Source organism: Tenrec ecaudatus, chromosome 1 (genome assembly GCF_050624435.1).
Source record: "Tenrec ecaudatus isolate mTenEca1 chromosome 1, mTenEca1.hap1, whole genome shotgun sequence".
In the NCBI taxonomy this organism is placed as follows: domain Eukaryota; kingdom Metazoa; phylum Chordata; class Mammalia; order Afrosoricida; family Tenrecidae; genus Tenrec; species Tenrec ecaudatus.
In genome coordinates this window covers 103,240,301-103,259,286 of record NC_134530.1, presented here as the reverse complement: position 1 = coordinate 103,259,286, position 18,986 = coordinate 103,240,301, and the positions used below count along the sequence as shown (strand labels likewise).

General features: G+C 38.8%; 1 protein-coding gene across 1 annotated transcript in view; it reads right to left on the bottom strand.

Moving 5' to 3' along the window:
* Positions 1-18,986, bottom strand: part of TNNI3K (TNNI3 interacting kinase) — a 305,113-nt gene that overhangs the window by 261,553 nt on the left and 24,574 nt on the right. The window contains 5 exon segments of the mRNA XM_075537291.1: positions 6,293-6,353; positions 6,355-6,399; positions 12,879-12,976; positions 14,377-14,415; positions 14,418-14,461. Coding sequence (XP_075393406.1) covers positions 6,293-6,353; positions 6,355-6,399; positions 12,879-12,976; positions 14,377-14,415; positions 14,418-14,461 — 287 coding nt within the window.

Genomic DNA, 18,986 nt, shown 5'->3' with positions numbered 1-18,986 from the left:
AGGTAAGCATTATAGAATGCCAGATTATTAGAACAAAGTGTTCTTGTGTTGTGGGAGTACTTGAGTTAAGGTCCAATGTCCATCTGCTTTCTTTGATTTTTAACACATTGTTAAACTAACACAAATGTGTTACTTCACTAACTCTACTTTTGTCATACATTGGTAACCTCTTTAATATTTAGAGACTAGCTATTATAAAATAAGCTTTCATTTTTCCAATATATAAATGCAATACAGACAGTACAGGAAAGTTAAATGTAAGCATGTAACACACAGGGAATGGATAATCTGGAATTTTCTGGTACACTCTAGCACCATTTACAATTTCTGCCCACCTTCTCCCCTTAACCAATGAAAAAAGAAAAAAACAAGTACAGAGTTCACAGAGGTGTTTCACAAATCCATTTCCAAAGTCAATATTTTCTATTAATCTTAAAAAGCTATTTATAAAGTGTTAACCTACTTTAATACACCAATCACATTGGAACATCTAGAAAGACTAGATATTTCAAATAAGGATATACTTGCCCATTATATGAAAAAATAAAGAAAAAGAAATTGACTGCATTGTAATACTTAATACTGTTGTCAAGGGAATCTTTTATAATACACCTCTTATTAAATCCTAAATAATGTTCTGTCCCCAAATACCAATATTTCTCATTTTATAAATATTTTTGAAATCTTGTTTGTAATTCTTTTAATGGTAGGATGTACTGTTTCCTACTATTGTTTTTATCTCTTGTAACTTCTAACCTTGTGCTTTGCACGTGATAAACTACAGAAATTGATTGTTGAACTGAATTAAACTCCTTAGACTTCTATTTCAACATTTTTCTGAGGTCATTACTAACATTTCAAGTGTACATAGAGTGATTCTTCTCCATAATTCCCTTTTGTGGGCAAGGTCAGCAGTTTGAAACCACCAGCTTTCCTGCAGGAGAAAGACAAGGTTTTTCTATTCCTGCAGAGTTACATGCCATCTTGGAGATTCACGGGCACTACTACTCTTTCCTATAAGGTCACTATGGTGGCATCAACTCGCTGGCAGTAAGTTCAGAGATTTTCATATGTGCTAAGCTAATTCATTGCTTCCTTTCTGATAACGATATGTCTCCTCTGTTCTGTCCTACTTTAGCCAAATTTCAAGCCCAATGAAAACCCCTTTCTCAAAAATCTTTACCTAATTTTTCTCATTTACATTGGTCTCTTTCTCCAAGTAAACTTTTAACACCTCTAATTTGTGATATTTTCACATTCTTTTCTGTGTAATTATCATAATCACAATTCTTCCTAATTATCCAATCCATTCTCACTTTGATTCCCTACCCTTCCTTGATTTTGACTTTATTTTTGCTATTTAAACTTTGAATTGCTTATCTGTTTTTTCCTGAGTATTAATCTTTCCCCGACTGCATCATAAAGCTCTAAGAGGGAGGAATTGTGTCTGCATAATGGTAAGAGGTTGGGCTAGGGGTTGACCTGCAAGATGGGAAAACATTTGCTAATTTATATGTAAGTGAATCTAATGAGATTTTCTCCCCCTCATTAAAAAAAAAGAATGGGAAAAAAGACAACTTAGTGCCATTGAATCTGTATCAAAAACTCAAGCCACCACCTTGAAGTTGATTCTAAGTCAAAGCAATCCTATCGAGCAGTAAAACTGTTCTATGGGGTTTTGAGGATGTAACTCTTTACAGCAGTGGAGAGCCTCATCTTTCTCCTGCGAAGTGGCTGGTGGTTCCACACTTCTGACTTGGGGTGATGAGCTCAATCTGTGACCCAAACACCAGAGCCCCACCAACCAACCTCACAACCATGGAGTCAATGCTGACTCATAGTGACCCTAAATGAGAGGGTAGAACTGCCTGTGTGGATTTTCTGAGACTGAACTTTTTATGGCAATAGAAAGCCTCATTTTCACTCCAGGGAGCTGCTTCTGGTTTTGAACTGCTGACCTTCTGATTTGCAACATAACACATAACCCACTTTGCCACCAGTGCTCCTCCCCCTCATAAGTAGCACAAATTAATTTATATTTGTATTTTCAAATAAGATATATAGTAACAGACAGAAATATAAAAGTTAAGGAAACTTTTGTCTTCAATGAACTATTTAATACTTATTGAATGTAAGAGCTCTTCAAAGTAAAACTATTAATAGATGATCATATCTATTTTATAAGTTTTATGTATGATTTTATATGCCATTATATTTGTTTGCTTTTTTTTGCAAAAAGGGAGAAAAGTTCCAAAATTTACTTGGTGATACTTGCACAACCCTTCTTAATATGACTGACCTATTGAATTGTATAATATACTAATTATATATCAATAAAACCTTATTTTATTAATAAATATTTTTATTGGGGCTCATACCATTTTATTTGTTGTATGTTGGGGTATATGTGTATTAGGGATGAGGGTACAATTCAAATTTTAGCATGAAAAATAGGAGAAATAAATAACATAAAAATTTTTGTAAATTGTTTTATTGGGGACTCTTACAGTTCTTATAACAATTGATACATCAATGGTATCAGGCCCATTTGTACATATATTGCCATCATAATTTTCAAAACATTTTCTCTCTACTTGAGCCCTTGGTATCAGCTCCTCTTTTTCCCCTCCCTCCCTGACTCTCCAACCCTTATGAACCCTTGATAAATTATCATTGTTTTCACATCTTACACCGCCCACTGTCTCCCTTCACCAATGTTTCTGTTGTTCACCCTCCTGGAGGAAGGGGAGCAGGTTATACATAGTTTCCTTGTGATCAGTTCCCTCTCTCTCCCCCTGTTCCCCCAACCTTACCCTTGCCCTCATGGTATCTCTACTCCCATTACTTCCCTTGATTCATGTGTAGTGAGCTCTTTATGTGCACAAGTGTACATGCTCCGATCAAGCCAGATTTGTAAGGTAGAACTGGGGGCATGATAGTGGGGGTGGTGGAAGAAGGCAGAATTAAAGAACTAGAGGAAATACGTGAGCAGAGGCCCAATATCCATCTGCTACCTAAATACTAAACCTATTAATATATGCACATAGATTTATTTCCCCACACTTTGTTCTATTAAACTGGCATTTTCATACTGCCCACCTTCCCAACATGATCACTGAAGACAAATGGGTGCATAAGCAAATGTGGTGAAGAAAGCTGATGGTGCCCGGCTACCAAGAGATATAGCATCTGGGGTCTTAAAGGCTTGAAGACAAACAAGCAGTCATTTAGCTGAGAAGCAACAAACCCACATGGAAGAAGCATACCATCCTGTGTGATCACAAGGTATCAAAAGGACCAGGTATCAGGCATCAAAGAACAAAAAAGTCATATTATTGTGAATGAGGGGAGTCTGGAGTGGAGACACAATGTCCATCTGTAAGCAACTGGACATCCCCTTACAAAAGGGTTGAGGGGAGAGATGAGCCAGTCAGGGTTCAATATAGCACCAATGAATCATACAACTTTCCTCTAGTTCTTTAATACTACACACCCCCCCCCACTATCCTGATCCCAATTCTATCTTATAAATTTGACTAGACCAGAGGATGTACACTGGTACAAATTGGAGCTGGAAACACAGGGAATCCAGGACAGATAACCCCCTCAGGACTGATAATGAGAGTAGAGATACCAGGAAGGTAAAGGGAAAATGGGGGAGCAAAGGAGAACCAATCATGAGGATTTACATATAATCCCCTCCCTGGAGGACAGTCAACAGAAAACTGGGTGAAGGGAGACATCGGACAGTGTAAGACATGGAAAAATAATAATAATTTATAAATTATGAAGGGTTTGTGAGGAAGGGATAGTGGGGGAGAGAGGGAAAAATGAGATGATGCCAAGGGCTCAAGTAGAAAGAACATGATTTGAGAATGATGATGGCAACAAATGTACAAAAGTGTTTGACACAATAGATGCATGTATGGTTTGTTATAAGAGTTGTACAAGCCCCCAATAAAATGATATATAAAACAAGAAGAACTAGAGGAATGTCGTGTGTTTCATCGGTGTTATGCTGCACCCTGTCTGACTCATCCCTTCCTTGGGACCCTTCCGTGAGGGGATACAATTTTATACTAAGGAAAGAAGCTTCTCATGTCTTATATTGATGCATATATTATTACCACAATTGATAGTGTAAAAATCATGGGATTTTAAGTAAAATTTTTCAAGATCATGGTGTGGCTTTTTTGTTCAGCAACTTTTGTAATTTGGAAAGACAATTGCTAAAAAATCTATAATAAAGCCTTGCTTTTATATACATAGCGATAGGAATAAAAATAGTTTATGGAAATTTGCAAAGTAAATAAAATAATGAAAACACTTGTGTAGCAGGAAATATCAATAGTTTAATAAACTTAAGATATAGAAACCTTTATGTAGCCTTTCAAATGCTTCATGATATGGTTTGTCATCATCATCTTGATTTCATCTTCACACCATCTGTAACTCACTGCCCTCTAATCACACTAGTCCACTCATGACTCTCAAGCACACTCAGCTACTTTTCCCATGCCATGACTGTTCATGTGCTGTTTCTTAAGTCTGAAATGAAATGATGTCTCATTTCATGAGTGGCACTCTCATTTCACTTGTAGCTTAGCTTCAGTATCATCTTTCAGAAGCTCTCACTATGTTGGTTCCTAAAAGAGTGTCTGCTTCCCCATCATTGCTTTCATGTGAGCTTGTTTTATTATTTTTCTACTGCTTCTAAGGAACGTTATATTTTCTGTTTTTTCGTATCTGATCTACAGCTAAACTTCATAAGATTAAATGATTTGTTTATCTTTCTTATTACCTAGCAGGCAACACTAGTTTCGGGAACACCTGAAAAGGAATCCAGCTCATCGGCTCCCATTTGGCCACCACTTCATTTTCAGGAAGGAATTATCCAACATTCCCTGGCGAATACAAGCTTTTGTCCTATTGCCCGTAAACCAAAGGAAACGGAAGACCTGCAGCTGCAGCCCCCTGATTGATGCAGTGCCCCTCAGGGGCAGTATCAGCAGCCTTGGGAAACACTGATCTAGTATATCCAAATCAAAAACATACCTGGTTGCCATAGAGCTGACATTCTGCTAAGGGTAGCCCTGTGTGTGTCATACCACTGGATTCCACAGGTTTTTCATTAGCTCATATTCTGAAGTGGGATGTCAACCTTTTCTTTCAAGGTGATCTGGGATGGACTGGAAGCATCCAATTTTGATTAGCAGATAAGCTAATCAAATACTTCAGCCATTCATACCATTCAGAGACCTTAGCATGGGTCAATAAATGAATGTTAACTGAACCCTCAGTCTATATAAAGTAATCTGCAGAAGACCTTATAGTAAGTATCTAATATAATTACAACAGACAGAGGTAGTTCATTGGGAGACTGGGTTTGATTCCTGGCCAATCCAACTCATGTCCTACATAGTGACGGCCTATCTCTAAGTGAAGTATATTACTATACTACTGAACAAGTCATAGTATATTACAAGTAGTATATTACAAGTCGTAATATATTACAAGTGACATATATTACTATACTATGAGCAATATTTCATACTAAGACCAAGAATAAAGGCCTATGAAAAACAGACAAAAAAAACTCTATGGAACACAATGTGCATTGTTCATGGGATTGATGGCTGACCTAATGACAGTTAACAACAATTTTTGACTGATTATAATCAGTCTAGTACTTATCCTGTTCATAGATGAATGAAACAGAGACATAATAAGATTTAATGCTATAGCTTGGTTATTGTTTAAAAAACAACAACAAAGAGGAACCCTGGTGCTGCATTGGTTACAAGTTGAGCTGCTAAGCACAAGGTCAGTGGTTTGAAATCTTCACCTGCTCCACAGGAGAAATGGATCTTTCTACCCTGTGAACAGTTACAATCTTGGAAACTCACAGGGGCCAGTTCTACCCTGTCCTCTATAGTCAAGATGAGTCAGCATTGATTCAATGTCAGTGAGCTTGACTTTATGCAAAGTGGTTAAAACTGAGCTGCCTGGCTCTTAAATCATGATTAAATTGCTATGCTACAAAATTCTGTACAGGAGTAAGCAAACATTTTTCTATTAACAATGTTTGACTCCACTGTTATAGAATGGTCTGAATCGACTATGAAAAATAAATTTATTGATGTGATCCTCCAAAGAAATTAATGTCTTCAAGGGTTACAAAATCAACCAACTCCTAGAATACCAAAGTTACCACAGGAAAATAGTTTAGAAGAAGAATATAAGAAGTCAGGTAACTTTTGTTTTCTCGGGAACAAGGGGTGACTTCGCTCAAGATGCCCAGCTATTGTAGCAATGAGCAAGGCAGAGAGGCCACCGTAGCCAACCTGCTGACTCCTCTGCCCCTCTGCGAATCGGGGAAGTGGTCCGTTCTGCACTGTCCTGTAAGGACAAACATATTTAGTGCTACTTTCCCACTAACCTCATGCTCTAAAACCGAGTCATGATATATTGATTACTTGACTGCCAGGCAGCCTAAGTGTTCAAAGAAAACATAAGTGTGATTTCTGGTGTCAGGGAATATCAAATAGAGAGCAGCTATCAGATGGTGGAGTGTAAGACCAAATGGGCCGTTCACTACTAATCAATACTCCACTACTTGACCATGAAAGTCACAAAGGACATTTACGGTGAACTCTTGCAAACCCAAACCACTCCAACAAATGGGTTTTTTTGGCAGCTAAAATGAAACACCAAATAGGTCAGAAATGTTGGGGAAACCGTTTGAAAGATTACTTCTCCTTTTTTAAGAGCTGAAGATGAAACGTGCCACCTAAGAATAGACAGTATGAACCAAGTATTGAACTGACTCATGCTGAGTACATTATTTCATGACAGTAATGTGGTCTCGTTATCATCAATTCATGGTGTGAGGGGCCGTATACATTAATAAATTGACAGCTTCTTTCCTAATTCATTTTATTTGGTTTAAAGAAGAGAAACATTTTACACACTCACAATTCTAGATGTTGAACGTTCAAGTCAGGGGCCCTGGTGACATACTGGTCACATGCTGGGCTGCTCACCACAAGGTCAGTAATTCAAAACCACCAACTGCTATGAGAATAGAAAGACGAGAATTTCTACTCTCATAAAGAGCTGCAGTCTCAGAAAGCCACCAGGGCAGTTATCTGCAGTCCTCATAGGGTTGCTGTGCTTGGAATCAATTTGATGGCATGAGTTTGATTTTTTTGAGTTTGGAGGTAAAATGTGTTTGACATGTTTGATGACTATATTGAGTAGGCCAATATTGAGAAGAGAGTTAAAATGAGAAAAGAATTTCTCAAATGAGGCCAAAGAAGACAGGTTGTTTAGGTTAGTACCTTACCCTCAATATTACATAGCTTCGTAATCAGATTCCTTAACTCAACCCAAGTCTAATGGTTCTTAAGGGAATGTTAAGATACAGAAATAGGATTAAATCATGAAAAATAAAATACTTTTTTCTCGTGGTACGTTTGAGATACTTAAAGTATTTGGCTAACACTGTGGGCCCTGAAATTAATTTGCCTTGGTTGAGTCCCAGCTGTGTTGATATATGAAATGGGCAGCTTATGTAAATGCTCTTCTTTAATTTCCTTGATTATGAAAAATGGGCATAATAATTGCATATAAGTTAAGCTTGTGTGATAATACCTATAAGGCAGTTAGAAAAGTATTTGGACCAATAATATTATGTAAAACTTATTATTACCAGATATACATGTATAATTCGCAATAGAAACTTCCAAGAAAGAGTGATTTGACTCTGTAATCTAAGTCCTGTTTGTCTTTTTTAAAAACTTATTCTCCACATGTCTTCTCATCTGTCTTATTAGTTATGTACTGAAACACTTACAAGAGTAAAAAGGAAACTCTTTCCTAGAACTGGAAATAAAGATATTTTTTTGCCAGTTTGACAGTAAATGAGAATTCCCTCTCCAGATACACAATACATAGGCTCTAACTACAGTCTCACTAATAACCTTTACTTTTGAGTTGTCAGAGCTAAAGATATCATCAGTTTCTCAGAAAAAGATGAAAATGTCACTTTAAGATAATTTCCCTGAAGATAAGAAGAAATTTGAATGTAGTTAAATAAGAATTTTGAAGAATAAACTCAATATTAAAAATGGAATATATGATAGATTAGAGTAAATTAAAGTGTGAGTATGCATACAAAGACAAATTGAAGAAATAATCATAACATATAAAACTGAGTTTATATAGTTAATATAACAAAACTCTAAAAATCAGTAGAAAGATGGTACTATTTCAATAAATATTTAGTAGGGAATGACTATCATATGACAGGATGCTATGAGGCTACATTAAAATTAATGTATATGACGTTATGGGCACATAAAGTATTTTTCTATCAGGCATAGTCTTTTAAACAGACACGCGTTCTCTTATGGAATATCTTTGTATCTTATCCCACCTAGCTCATGGGTTAGGTCCCATGCAAACTATTTCACTGTATTCCACAGCAAGGCCCTGAGGAAAATATTGTTATCACTGTTTTATAATGGGCTTTGCTGGTACAAGTGGTGTAAGCACTCTACCACTGGTTTAAGAAAGTGGGACCTACCAGGGACCTTTGTGAAAAAGATGTGGCAGTTTGCTCCTCAGGAAGATTTGCCACATTGGAAACCTTTTGGGCAAGGTCTACTCTGCCCTACAGGCTTTCTATGAATCAGAAACAACTTGATGGTCCTGGGTTTGTTTTGGTTACTTTAGAGTTGGATGACACAAAAGTTAAGGGAATTTAGAAGACTTGCTGTATCTGAAATTGTTTGAATGTGCTGGAATGAAATGAAGCCCGGGTTGTTTAACTTCTAAATTTATCCTTAATCCTCACAATCATCTCGTTCCCTCTACTGTGTGATCACGTTTCTTAAACTCTTAAATCATTTGCTTCCCTAATACCACATCTTCCCGACCAGTACTATACTAGGATGAAATTAATTATATGTAAATTATGAGCACACGAAATATTTAACTCTCAGGCTTAGTCCTACAAAAAGACACTCATCATTTTCTGAAATGCAGAATCTCTGTGTTCTGTTCAAACTACTGCCTGTTGTCAATGCGTTCAGGCCCAACGGAGCATCATTGGCATGTGTTCTGCAATTCCTATTCTTCACAGTATTATCCATAGTTCATCAGTCACAAAACCGTTGCATAGCATATAAAACATAATTAGACACCCTTTGGCATCCTCTGACTTCAGCCAAGAATCATTTGATGTTGACAATGACATCCTTTACTCCGCCTGTGCTTCCGGATCCAGCTCATATTTGTGGCAATCCACAGTGCATGCATTGCTACAACCATTTTTTCTTTTAATTGTAAATGATATTGTTTCTACTGATCAATAATCTGGGCCTTGTGGTAGGGCACTGTATTTTAAAATAGGAGCAAAGATAGATCTCCTCCAGTGAGTTGGCCAGGTAGCTGTCTTCCAAATGTCTTCGTATCAAGTGAAGCTTTCCTATTAGTGTTTTATCGATCCCTGACGCCTTGGTGTTCATCAACGATGCCTTCAGTGCATCTCGAACCTTTATTACCATTAATTCCTGATCATCTGCTATCTCCAGAAGTGGCTGATTGTAGATAATGATTCCTGATAGAATGACTCTGTGTGATACTTCCAATATCTTCCTGAATTGTTCACTATTTTGCCCACAGAGTTCTATAATATATATACTCAAAGTTGTATTTGGGCCCCTGTGGACATATATTAATTTTCTTCAGTTTCAACATGACTGATGGATAATAAGTTCCACAGTTGGCTCCTGACTTTGTTTGGCTGATAATATTGTGCTTATCTTTAATATCTTTCCACAGATGTAGTGGAACGCTTTCTTGTGTATTCCATCTGACAGGATCCACATGTACAAACACTGCTCACGTAGTTGAAAAGGGTATCTGTGTCTAAGTGGCACCTTTTAGGTCTATCACATAGTGGGGAAACATAACAAGGGCTTCAAGTTCTCAGTTTCTACAAGCAACGGTGAGCCAATTGCATTTGGCAGGTCATTAGTAGACCTTCCTCCAATCCTGATGCTGGAGCATTCTGCTTCATATAATTCAGTCTCTCTGATTGTTTGCTCAGCACACAGATTGAATAAGTACAATGAGAGAAATACAACCCATTCATTCATATAATTTTAAAAAACTTAGACGTGTTTCATGTTTAACATTGAAACATTTACCATATGACTATTGAAACCCTGTTAAAAATAATCAGTTGATGTCAAGGTATGTAGTTGAAGGATTCACTATTGAAAACAAAATGATATTCAATTGAAATATTAGAAGATTAAAAAAGCACCTCAAGAAAGACAGACATCTGAACGTGTGAGAGTGGAGGAGACCTGGGTAGCACAAGCTGCTGAGTGCTCAGCTGCGCACGCTCCCAGAGTCGCTGCCTGATCCATGCGCAGGTGTCGCAGCAGAAAGTCCTCCTGCTTCCTTTGGGTAGGTCCCAGCCATCGGAAACTCTGTGGAGCCCAACACAGTTCTGAAAGACAGGGGTTATCTCGAGCCACAACTTGCTTGGTGACAAGTTTTGTTTGGGTTTAGTACATGGGAATAATATTAAAAGCAAGAAAGACAAGGAAAATCTGTGAAACTCATATTAAGGGAGATTACAGAAATAAAAAAGCTAAAAACTCATGAATCGCGATCAGATCCTAGTCCAGAATAAGTAAATCCCTATAAAGAAACCAGCCAAATAGCAAAGTCACTCTCCTGGAGTCAATTCCAAGACTAACTTTTTAGGAGAGTAGAAAACCTCATCTCCTTCCCACTATCAAGAACACTATCAGAAAAATCAATAAATTTGAATATGGATTATATATTATAATATTGGGTCAATGTTACAATCTCTGATTGTGATCATTATATCATAGGCATACAAGTAAATGTAAGTAAACTTGCTTTTGGAAAGTAAATATTGAAATGATTCAGGAGAGAAAATAATGATAAAGGAAATGGGACAAAATGCAAGCAATTAGTGAATCAGAATAAAGATAACCAGAGGTCATTGTACTATGCTTGCAAATATACTCTAAGCTTGAAATAATAATTAAAATGAATAATTTATTTTAAAAATACATGAAAGGGTGGAAGTAAGAGCTCCAAAATGAATGAGATAATTATTGCCCTTGTTCAGTGAGAAATAATTAGAGGTTTAACATGGTGGTATTGGTAGCAGAGAGTTTATTTTGTTTTCTATTTATGGTGAAATGGTGATTTTAATTTGACTATAACCATTGTAAAGGAACCACAACATATCCATGCATTCTTTTATGAACTCTTTTAGAATTGCTTCCTATTGTGTTTCCTAAGAATAAAAATGTGTATAAACTTGCTAAGAAAATATAACCATGTTTTCCTCCTGGAAAATATAAGAAAACAGAAGAAATAGAGGTAAAAGAACTCTGCAAATGGAAATATCCTTTTGATAAACAAGGTGGAGGAAATACGCTCTCTAAATATTGGAGCACTACATCATTCTGAATTCCTTTGTAGGGTCGCGTCATGGTAAATCTGAGCTAAATGAACCAACACAGAAAGCATCGCCAAGCCGTCAGATTCCGGATTCCAGGCTTTACTGTCTGGACTGCTCCTCACCAGCTCTGGCTCCTGCAGCTCTTTCGCTTCCATCTCCATCCTTTCATCAGAAAAGCCAGCATCTTAAGCTGTTTCCTGTACTTTGAACTTAGCTACTCAAGCTTAACAGGAATATTAACAGAAAGGAAATACAATTTAGTACTCAACTGAAGTTTTCTCCCGAAAGGAGAAGTGGACACTGACTAGAGAGGAAAAGGGATACACATTAGGTAGTTTGCATTCTGAAATACAGTGCTATGTGAACCTGAATAATGGGGAAATATGTCCTTTTTCCCTGATAATGAAAAAACTACCAGTAGGGGATAGATTTAATGCAAAGTAATCCTGATACAAACAGACAACTACCCAATCTCTCTTTGCCCACCCTACCCCCAGATACCCATAGGCCCCAAGTTGAAATTAAAAAACTGCCAAAAGATTGAAAATGAACAAAATAGTCAATATAATGAGAGTATGAGCATATGAACCAATTTTAACATTTACTAGATATTTGACCCTAACCTTCAGTTTATCTGTAAAATAAACCTAGCATACACTCCACTAAATTAGTTTAATAATTAAAGAAATTACATATGTATATATATTTATAAATGAATGTGATATTTATTCCATAGTAAGTTCAGAGTAAATAAAGGCTGTTATTAGGATGATTAATGAGTGGGTAGATAATCTCAAGTTCATATTTATGTAAATGTCAAGGATCTCTTTCAACTTCAAGTATTCTAGTTTGTCCAAATCAATTTTATATATATTCTCCTTTCAATACTGATATTAAGTTTGCCTCAGGAGCTGAGGTAAGAAAATAAAACAATTGCAGCAAAGGTAGGAGAATTTTTTTAAAAAATGTAAACTTAATAAGAGCTACCAGAAATACTTCTATTAAGGAAAAAGTGTAGAAAAAAATGTGTTATTTTCCATCCTCACAAATAGGCTTATCTTTGTACAGAGGCTGCTTTGAAGCCTAGAGAGACTGTGTAGTGAGAGAACCAGAATGCCAAGTTTGAATCTTGTTTCAGCCACTGGCTAACCATTCAATCTTGCGTTGGGAAGAATCCAGTGGGGTCAAATGAGGAGGCGCTCCTCCAAGGTGCTGTGGCAGAGAGACGCTGAGTGCAATGCCTCTGATCACCCTGAAAAATGTCCATCTTGAAGACTTTGCCGAGAGAAAAAGAAAGATAAGGAAAGGCACACATATGTTTAGGGGGCCTAATGCAATACTTATGAAAATAAAAAAATTGTACCTAGTTAACTGCCAAGTGCAAAGCTGTGAAGCCATTTCCTATCAGTGGAGATGGGCGGAGTCCTTTTAACATAAGCGTTTGAATATTCGACTTATTGCCTGAAAGAGAAACATGAATAAAATGGCTATTAAGTGCTTACGAGGATGAACGCAGTGACTTTAAAAGTCTCCGACGGCTGAATTGAAAATGCCAGACTGGTGATGAAAATGTCAAACTGCTGCGCGTTGGGCCATTTGTAAGGTTTCTTATTAATTGACAGGCCGTTGTGAACATTTCTAATCCATTTCGAAAACTTGACATCGCTGCTGTGTATTTTGATGGACTTTTCTTAAATTTTTACTCAGTCTTCTCATCACCAGATTATTTTAAAAAAAACATTTTATTAGGGGCCCATACACCTCTTATCACAATCCATACCATACATCAATTGTGTAAGGCACATCTGTACATTCATTACCCTCATCATTCTCAAAACATTTGCTCTCCACTTAAGCCCTTGGCATCAGGTCCTCTTTTTTCCCCTCCTTCTCTGTTCCCCCCTCCCTCATGAGCCCTTGATAATTTATAAATTATTATTTTTGTCATATCTTGCACTGTCACGTCTCCCTTCACCCACTTTTCTGTTGTCCATCCCCCAGGGAGGAAGTCCCATGTAGATCCTTGTAATCGGTTCCCTAAATGAATTCATTCATAAACTCATTCATTTTAACACACTATTGTTGATGAAGCGTAAACATCAGCTTGTAGAGGGTTCATCAGTAGTAGTGGAGATCAGAGACATTGCTGAGGATATGCTCAAGGTTAGGAAGGGATGTTTCACTGAGATGATGATAATCAGATTGACAGGGAAACCTTAGTTTATTGTGGAGGAGTGATTAAGGGATATAATTAGAGTGGATACTTATACATCAATGGGCCATATAAAAAGCTGAGTTCAGTGAATACTAACCTGGAACAACATAATGGATGTGGACTATTCATTCATTAAGTCAGTATATTTACTGAGTGCCGACTATATGTCAGTCATGGTACTAAGTGCTTGGACAATGATTTTGGATAATACAAAACAAAATATGAGGAAATTAAACTTTCAACTTAATCTTTACATTGAGATTTAGCTTTGGCATCTGTCCCTGTATTTTGCGAAGAAAGTGCTTGACAATATTCTGGGCACTGCCTTAAATTGATTCTGAGAATTTAGCTTAATTCTTGACTGATTGCCCAGTGCTAAACATGGTTCCTGGTTTTCAAGCAAACTAAGTGACGTAGTTCACAGAGGGAGCACAATGACACTTAAAGTCGGAGCGAAGTCAATCGGATGTCTGCTTGGTAGTTACTGCCTTTTCTGAAGGTTGGCACGGCTGGACAGGGCAGTTCAGAAAAGAAAATTGACTATGAATAGAATGTGACTAGAATTCTCTTGTAGACTCTGAAACAGCTCGAATCACGGACCATGTACACATAGAACCAGTTTCCAAAGGAAGCAAGCTTCAAGCACCGCCACAAACGCAGCATAAATGGAGTGGGGGCAGCCCGTGTCTGTGCGGTGATTCCAATGGACTTTCCTGAAGGCTTCATCAGAGCTGAAAGAGAGATTTCACAGATCATCACAAATTTCCTCTGTTAGTATATTGTCTTTCATTTGAAAAATTATGGGAAAAAATACTGTTACTATAAACACAGAACCCACTTCCCAGGATTCTTTTGTCTCTAGAGGAAAGATAAATATTTGAATACATGAGGATAACTAAAACTAAGGATGTAATATTAAAATTGTGAGAGACCAATTGTAAATAAAAGGCTGCCACTCAAAGTTCCAGCAGACGAAAAAAAATCACATCATCTTTATGGAAAAATTCAGGAAAGTTCCTTTAAGAAGGGGAAAAGTCTACCATTTGATCAGAGATTGAAGAAAGGCATATAATCCCAATGTACTACAAATTCTACCTGAAGCAACATTTCCTTGCACTGTGACTAGGTCAGCTTTCACAGATAAACTGTGGTAAAGGTTCTGTGATATAGTCCCAGGTGAGGAGTAGTTAGTGATTCTATTAATGAAATCCTTGCCTTTTTCTGTACAAAGACCATGGCCCCAGGAGGGCCCTAGAGAGTCACAAGTAGCCTTTGAAAAGAGATGCAAAGCTAAAATCTTGACCTCTTGAGGTCACAGGCACTCCCAGGACATTTTTCTGTAGAAATGAAATTGTACCCCTGGCCTTCAGGTCAATTTCCAGCTGCCTCCTGCCTGTTTAAATCTCTAACCGCTTCAGCTAGGTAGCGTAGTCTTTGGTGAGTGAGCCTCCCATAGCATTTGTAAAGTACTTACACTTGAAAGGTGCTATGAATTCAGAACATTATCATCAAGGCATCAAGCTAAGAACATCAAAAGCATCAGGAATTTTAAAATAGAAAAGAGAAAGGGTGCTATTTTCCAGAGCTCTGCTCAAAAGAGAAAGGCTTTTATTCTAGGATTGAAGGACTTGGGTGAAATGCTGTATTCAGCAACAGCAAGTCCAGTGGTTTATTCTGATTGATTTCAGCCTATTTCAGGACTTTTCCACTGTCCCAGTCTTCTTGTTTTCCAAGCTCAATTTCCCTCTTAGCAGTTTTCAAAACTGCTTCCTCGTCTTGAGAAAAATCCCAACTTACTCTGGGATGTCAAAGGTAGATGTACAGTAAATCCAATGAGCCGTTTATAATATAAATATTGAAAATATTATTGTATCAGGAAGGCTAGGATTTTGTGAAACATAGTTAGGAATTTAACTCACGTCTACACGGTGGCAGTGATGCACCGAATGACGAAAGCTGTGAAAGCTGGACCTTAACAGAGTTGTCATGTTTTTCTAGATCTCATGTGTTTTTCATCTTTAAAAGGTGCAGCCTTACTACTCTTATTTTTTCCCCTTATTTAAAAAGCAAAACAAATAAACCATGATTTGGGTGAAGGTTACAGAGTAAAATGAATTTTGCATACGACAGTTCAAACACAATTTGTTTCATGCCATTTATTGAAATTCTTACACCATAGAAGCACGCATACCATTTCAAAATCCCTGTTAGTCATTGTAATTTTTCTTCTTTTTATTCCTTCTGAATTTCTGAACTTTATTTCCATTTCTGAGCTTTGCTGTCCATTTGCTCATGTCTGCCCATACATACATTCATTGCCCTCCTCATTCTCAAAATTCGCCTTCCACTTGGGTTCCTGGAATCAGCTCGTTTTCCTTCTTTACCCTCTCCCTCCCTCCCCGCTCCCCCCTCCCCCATGAACCATTAATAGTTTATAAATTATTATTTTATCTTATCTTACACTGCCCGGCGTCTCCCCTCACCCACCTTCCCATTGCCCATCTCCCAGAGAAGAGGTTACACGTAGATCCCCGAGATCGGTTCTCCCTTTCTACACCCCATTCCCTCCCAGTGTCGTCACTCCCACCGCTGGTGTTGAGGGCTTCATCCGTCCTAGATTCCCCGTGTTTCCAGATCCCTACTGCACCGCTGTGCAGCCTCTGGTCTAACCAGGTCCGCAAGGTAGACTTGGGATCATAATTGGGAGGGGAGGAAGCATTCAAGAACTAGAGGAAGGTTTTGAGTTTTATTGTTGCTACACTGAACCCTGAGTGACTCATCTCCTCCCCACTACCCTTCTGCAAGGGATTTCCAGCTGTCTACAGATGGGCATTGGGTCCCCATCACTCATTACCCTCATTCACGGTGATGTGATTTTTTTTCCCCATCTGCCTTTGTTGTTTGAAACCTGGTCCTCTCGGCACTTCATGATCACACATGTTGGTGTGCGCTGCTTCCGTGTGGGCTTTGTAACTTCTGGACTAGATGGCCACTTGTTAACTTTCAAGCCTTTAAGTCCCCCGATGCTATATCTCTCAATATCCGAATACCATCAGCCTTCTTCACCACACTTGCTTATGCACACATTCGTCTTCAGCGTTTATGTGGGGAAGGTGATCACACAATGATGGTTTTTGTTCTTTGGTGTCTGCTACCTGGTCCGTTCAACACTTTGTATTCACTTAGGCTGTGTGCTTCTTCTCTTTGGACTTTGTTGCTTCTGAGCTAGATGGCTACTTGCCTTCAAGCCTTCAAGCCTTTAAGAACCCAGATGCTATATCTCTTTGATAGCCGGGTACCATCAGCTTTCTTCATCACGTTTGCTTATACACACATCTGTCTTCAGTTTTCATGTCGGGAAGGTGGGTATCATAGAGTGACCGTTTAGCTGGGCAAGGTGCTATTGTATTGAGGAAGTATATGCGAGGAGGCCCAATGTCCACCTGCTACCCTACTACTGAACCTATAAATATATGTACATAGGTCTATTTCCCCCATATTCATAAATATATTTACATGTGTACATGCTTGTATTTAGGCTTCTCTGTATGCCCTTTGCTTCCTATTCCTTTCCTCTATTTCCTTTTGCTTTCCTCCTGTCCCACTACCATGTGCAGCCTTCATTCTGGTTTCAGTAATTCCTCTCAGTTACCTTGCCTTTGGTAACTCCCTACCAGGCCTCCCTTCCCCTCCCTGGCACTGGTTTTGAACCGCTCGCTTTTCCCTTGTCCCTGTGTTGGGTGACACCTTCTTTCCTCTACCTCCCAGGCTCTCATGTCCCTTTGGGACCGTTGGTCCCGTTATTTTCTTCACTCATTGTTTGTCTAGCCTATCATATCTAGGTGGACCTGCTGATATAGTAATATGTGCATACAAATGCAGATGGCTTTGACAGCACCCAAGTGGCACATAAGAACATGGCTTTGACAGCAGCAACACTGACACGCTGATAGGCAAAAAAGCCACTAACATACAAAATTTACAAGAAAAAACAAAACAAAAAGACAGCAAAAAAAAACCTGTTAGTAGTTCGAGGTCTGTTTATTGACATTTATGAGTGTTTTCCGGATGAGTCTGATGGGGTGCCACATCCTGGTCCCCAAGTCCATCCTTTATACTCCCTTGGGACTTCCTTGCTCTGCTTCCGCCACTGCTCCATTGCACACCCCCAGTGTTTTGCCTCAGTGTGGTGGGGTCAGCTCAGTCGCACATGCCCCACTGGGTCTCAGGTGCTGTCCCATGTAAGCCCATGGGTCAGTTCAGGATGTTGCATCTTGCCATGGGGCCGGCTATATGATCCTCTCTGTACATTGACCCCTTCGAGTTTCGTCCTCTGAGCTTGGTGGCCCAGGTGTGCTCTGCTCCGTTCTTCCTCCTTCCTTTGCTTCAGCTTCCTTCTGGGTGTGGTGTGGTAGGTCAGTTCCTTTCCCACACCACACGATCTATTTTCATTTTCTGTGGTATTCCATTGATTGGTGGAGGTTGGCCTAATTCTGGTTGGGGCCGGCGTATGGTCAAGTCTCTTTGTGTATTCCTCCGCACTTTACGTTGCCCTCCTGGTTTGGCGTGTCATGGTGGGGTCCGTATGCATGTTCCAGTTCTGTGGGGACACAACCAATACTCTCCCCCGGGTGGGTTAGTGCCCTGTTCCCCCAATACCATCCACTCGATTTCTCTCCACCCCGCTTCTCCCTGCCCCTGCCCCACTTCCCCTCCCATTAGTATCTTTCAAGCAAAAATAAAATTCATTTCTTCTTTCTTTTTTTTAAATATTGAGTTTGGGCCCACATTATTCTCCTATTCTGTCAAAGAGATGCTATTGTGGTCTCGTTCAGGTCACGCAGCTGTATCAGCTGTTATGGTTGTTGTTAGTGCCATTGAGTTCATTCCAATTTATAACAACCCAATGAAAGAAAATATGGAATAATCGTTCATCATTTCCACAATTGTTATATTTGTGCCCATTGTAGTATCAAGGATGCAAATACACCTCGTTGAGAAACTTCCTCTTTTTCTCTGACCCATTTTACTAAGCGCTGCGTCCTTTCCCAGGAACTGCTCCCCACATGCTCATTATCTCACGTGAGCCATCCTTTGTCTGCCAGATTGGCATGCCTGGGCCTGGTATGCTAGAAGCTTTGTCCCTGGGTTTTCCATGGCCAGCTCGGCAGGCCAAAGTAAGCACGGTTCAGTTCAGGAGCTTCCACACTAAGAACAAATGACAAAGAACTCAGCTGTCCACTCAGAGGAAGAAGC